Here is a 5,000-nt window from a genome sequence, read left to right on the forward strand (position 1 = left end):
ATCTCCGCCGATCCCACCGACCTGTCGCGGGGTGGCGAGTCCTTCTGCGGGAAACTGAGATCGAACCTCCTGGGGACACAGTTCACGGTCTACGACGGCGGCGAAGGCAAGAAGAAGCTCACCAGTAACAGCACGACGGAGAAGGGCGGCTCCAGACAAGAGCTGGCGGCTGTGGTCTATGTAGGTTGCGGGTTTTTTTTTTTTGGTGTTGGTGGGGGTGTTGTGGGGGTGGGGGTGATTGTGAGTGTGAGGTGGGGGAGTGGGAGGGGGGGAGGGGGAGGGGGGTGGTAATGTGGAGGGGGAGTGGGAGGGGGACGGAGGGGAGGGGGGAGGAGGAGAGGAGGAGTGGGAGGATGGGGGAGAGAGGGAGGAGGGGGGGAGGGGGGAGGAGGAGGAGGAGGAGGAAGGAGAGAGGGAGGAGTGGGGGGAGGAGGAGGAGGGGGAGGGGTGATTATGGTAGTGATGATTATAATGATAAGGATGATAGTGATAATGATAATGACCATAATCATAATATTGATGATAATAATTATCATAATATTAATAATGATAATGATGATAATAATGAAAGTCATAGTATAGAGTAAGTAGTAATAATGATGATAATAGTAATGATCAAAATTATATTAATGATAATACTAATAAAGATGATACTATTACAACTAATAGTGTTTATGACAATAATAATAACAATAACATTATCATAGTTATCAAGATGAAAATAAAAGATTGACTAGTTCCCTGATGCTGTATGCTGTTAGTTTCCATACACTTTTTTTTCCTTTTTTGTCTTGGTATTTGGGATCTACGTCCAATGTTTGTTTGTTTTTAATGATGAAATGGTATTAGTAGTGATATTAAAATGATAAAAGTAGAGAGGATATGCGATGGTTTTGAACAGATGTTAATGCATTTTTTTTCTGCAACATCGGTACGTAACGCTTGTTTTTTAGTAGATATTAAAACGATATATATATTCACAATCATGCAGGTAAAATCAACACATTTTACACGTGGTAAATGAAAAAAAAAAATAGTATGTAGTAAAACAGATAAAAACAAAAAATCCTTTTCAACGGGTGATATAAAACTTTTTTTCCTCAAGAAACAATATACTAATACAAAATTGCTTTCCACGAATTTATAAAACCAACTTTTTTTTTTTTTTTTTTTAAACATGACATTTCCTTCCAGAATTCATAAACCAAACAAAAATAAAAATTCCCCAAAACACTTAAACTTACAAAACCTTCCTTTTCCTCTCCAAAGATAAACTTACAAAATCTTCCTTTTCCTCCCCGAAGGAAAACTTACAAAACCTTCCTTTTCCTTAAAGGAAACGAATGTCCTCGGCTTCAAGGGCCCGAGGAAGATGACTGTTGTCTTACCCGGAATGACTGCGGACCACCAGAGAGTGGAATTCCGGGCGAGTGGGGAACATGATAGTCTTATTGGTAAGTTTAATTCCCTTTTTTTAATGATGTGTTTGTTATTTATGTGATTTTTTTATGCATTGTGTTTTTATGTATGTATTTATCATGTGTGTGTTTTTTTTATGTACGTATGTATCATGTGTGTGTTTTTATGTACGTATGTATCATGTGTGTGTTTTTATGTATGTATGTATCATGTGTGTGTGTTTTTACAACTTGGTGCCGGTCCCAAGCCCGGATAAATGGGGAGGGTTGCGTCAGGAAGGGCATCCGGCGTAAAACTCTGACCAATACTACTACTAGATAGACTTTATAATGTGTAGGAGATGTAATTTGAGAGAGTTTAGTGATTGTAAGGTCGTCCCGGGGAGAGTGTAGCAAGACAGCATAGAGTGCTAGTTGGGAAGTTAAATCTGAAAGTGAAGACAGCCAGGGAAATGAGGGCGGAACCTAGGATCAAATGGTGGAAACTAAAGGAGGAGGAGGAGTACAGTACAGCATTTGTACAGGAAGTGAGCCAAGTCTTTGCAGGGAGGGAGGAGATCAGGTGGGAGGAAATCTCAGAAACAGTGGCTGAAAAAGCCAAATGTGTACTTGGGTTGACATCAGGACCAAGAAAAGAATACAAGGAAACCTGGTGGTGGAATGAGGAAGTGCAAGATAGTAAAAAGAGAAAGAAAAAGGCAAAACAGAACTGGGACAGACTTGGGGATGAAGAAAGCTATCAGGAATACGAAGAGTTGTGTAGGATAACAAAGAGGGAAGTGGCAAAAGCGAAGGAAAATACATATGAACAGTTATATGAGAAGTTAGATACAAGGGAAGGAGAGAAAGACCTATACAGACTTGCCAGACAGAGGGAGAGAGATGGGAGGGATATACAGCATGTTAAGAGGATGAAGAATGCAGACGGAAATATACTGACGAGGGAAGAAAATCTATTACACAGCTGGAAGGCATACTTTGAGGACCTCATGAACATTGAAAAAGAAAGAGAAAGAAGGATAGAAGAGGTGGAGGAGCTAAATCAGGACAGAGAAGAGGTGAGGAAGGCCTTGGAGAAGATAAAGGGGGGCAAAGCAGTAGGGCCGGATAAGATACCAGTGGAAGCCTGGAAGAGTTTAGGGGAGATGGCAGTGAGTTGGTTAACTAGACTCTTCAATGAGATCTTGGAAGGAGGGAGGATGCCAGATGAGTGGAGAAAAAATGTGTTAGTGCCAATCTTCAAGAACAAGGGAGATGTACAAAATTGTAGTAACTATAGGGGATAAAATTATTATGCCATGCAATGAAAATATGGGAGAGAGTTGTAGAAGCGAGACTGCGGAGAGTTGTGAGGGTCAGTGAAGAACAGTTTGGATTCATGCCAGGGAGAAGCACAACAGATGCATTTTTTTATGTATGTATGTCTCATGTGTGTGTTTTTTAGGTATGTATGTATCATGTGTGTTTTTTAGGTATGTATGTATCATGTGTGTGTGTGTTTTATGTATGTATGTATCATGTGTGTGTGTTTTTATGTATGTATGTATCATGTGTGTGTTTTTTAAGGTATGTATGTATCATGTGTGTTTTTTATGTATGTATCATGTGTTTGTTTTTTTTAGGTATGTATGTATGTATCATGTGTGTGTGTTTTTTTATGTATGTATGTATCGTGTGTGTGTTTTTATGTATGCATGTATCATGTGTGTGTTTTTTATGTATGTATGTACCATGTGTTTGTGTTTTTATGTATGTTTTATCATGTGTTTTTTTATGAATGTATGTATCATGTGTGTGTGTTTTTCGGTATTTTTTATCATGTGTGTGTTTTTATGTATGTTTTATCATTATTTGTGTTTTTATGTATGTTTTATCATGTGTGTATTTTATGTATGTATGTATGTATCATTATGTTTGTATTTATGTATTTATTTATCAAGTGTGTATTTTTTATTATATATTATTACATTTATGTGTTTATGTATTATTAGCCTTAATATTATTTGCTTTATTTTGCTTTAAGAGTGACTGATCTTTTTTCTGTCGAGATTTCAGCGTGTAATGAGAGGTGCAAATATTTCTTACCTTAGAGGAATTAAAAGAAAATCATTTTTATTGAGTGTGAACGTAAGCAAATATTTTTGTGTGTTTGTGCTCATTAGAGATTTTAAGAATAAATGCTTATGATCTCATGGTAATAAATAAGATTTAATGAAGTAATTACTTTTTTCTTCATTAACTACCGTATGTTTTTTTCTTTCTTTCTTTCTTTTTTTCTTTCATTCATCTTCATATCTCTTTGCGTTTATTCCTCTCTTTTTTTCACTTTCTCTCTCTCCCTCCCTCCCTCCCTCCCTCCCTCCCTCCCTCCCTCCCTCCCTCCCCCTCCCCCTCCCTCCCCCTCCTCCCTCCCTCCCTCCCTCCCTCCCTCTTTCTCTTTCTGTGTTTTAACCGTATCCCCTTAACCAACCCTCCCCCCCCCCCCCCTCTAATGACCCCCCTTATCTCCCCCTCCTCTTTGACAGACCGCTGGAAGAGTAAAAGCATGGATCAGCTGATTGAACTGTGCAACAAAACCCCCGTTTGGAATGACGACACGCAGAGTTACGTCCTCAATTTCCACGGCCGCGTCACTCAAGCCTCGGTCAAGAATTTCCAGATTGTGCACGAGAGTGACGGTGGGTGACCTTGTTGATTTTAGAGCTGGATTTATTATTTTTATTATTATTATTATTATTGTTTTTTTATTTTTTTATTTTTTTTATTTTTTTATTTATTTATTTTTTTTTTTTTTGAAAGGGGGTTGTTTTTTTTGGGGGGGATGTGAAGGTGAGTTTTGATTCCGTGAGTGGGAGAGGGTTTGGTAGTAAAAAAGTGAATAAATAGATTTGGTAAATAGATGGTGATGATAATGGTCATGTATTTGATAGTGAATATTAGTAAAGTGAAGATGATTATAATTAGGAAAATACCAAGAATAACGATCGTGAATGTAAACTTTTATAACACCAATAGATTACACACAATCCGTTCCATCACATGATAAATAAATACCACAACACTACCAAACGCAACTAAACCACAAGAACATAAAATAAACGATCTATTTCCATCAAAACTAATTCTTTTCCTTTTCCACAGTCGAGTACATCATCATGCAATTCGGACGAGTGGCTGAAGATGTGTTCACCATGGACTATCGATACCCCATGTGCGCTCTCCAGGCTTTTGGGATCGCACTGTCTTCGTTCGATTCGAAATTAGCTTGTGAATAGAGATAACTTTGTAATGGTAGACATGTTTTTTTTTTTTTCTTTTTCTTTTTTTGTAGGTCTTTTTTAATTTTTTATATTTTTTTTTTCGAATGTCTATTTTTTTGTTTCGAATGTCCTTTTTTTTTAAAGTGGGAGAACGATGTAATTCTGGACACTCCTTTGACTCTTTTTGTTCATAAGGGACACTCCTTTTGGACTATTTCCCTTTTTTATTATTATTATTACTATTATTATTATTATTATTAGGAGGGGGAGGACGATGTTATGGACAAGTGTGTTTTGGTTAGTTTTACAAAGAGGCAAAGGG

The 5,000-nt window shown here is 37.7% G+C and overlaps 1 protein-coding gene across 2 annotated transcripts in view; it reads left to right on the forward strand.

The window, feature by feature from the left end:
* Positions 1-4,725, forward strand: part of ktub (Tub domain-containing protein ktub) — a 186,835-nt gene extending 182,110 nt beyond the window's left edge. For both annotated transcript variants that reach the window (XM_086535220.1, XM_086535219.1), the window contains exons 7-10: positions 1-180; positions 1,337-1,454; positions 3,944-4,096; positions 4,560-4,725. The exon at positions 1-180 is cut by the window's left edge and continues 54 nt beyond it. In XM_086535220.1, coding sequence (XP_086391346.1) covers positions 1-180; positions 1,337-1,454; positions 3,944-4,096; positions 4,560-4,693 — 585 coding nt within the window. In that variant the 3' untranslated portion in view covers positions 4,694-4,725. The remainder of the gene's footprint in view (positions 181-1,336; positions 1,455-3,943; positions 4,097-4,559) is intronic.
* Positions 4,726-5,000: the final 275 nt, after the last annotated feature.

The sequence above is a fragment of the Penaeus japonicus genome, unplaced genomic scaffold (genome assembly GCF_977035675.1).
Source record: "Penaeus japonicus unplaced genomic scaffold, GWHDUDI00000001_assembly GWHDUDI00000042, whole genome shotgun sequence".
Taxonomy (NCBI): domain Eukaryota; kingdom Metazoa; phylum Arthropoda; class Malacostraca; order Decapoda; family Penaeidae; genus Penaeus; species Penaeus japonicus.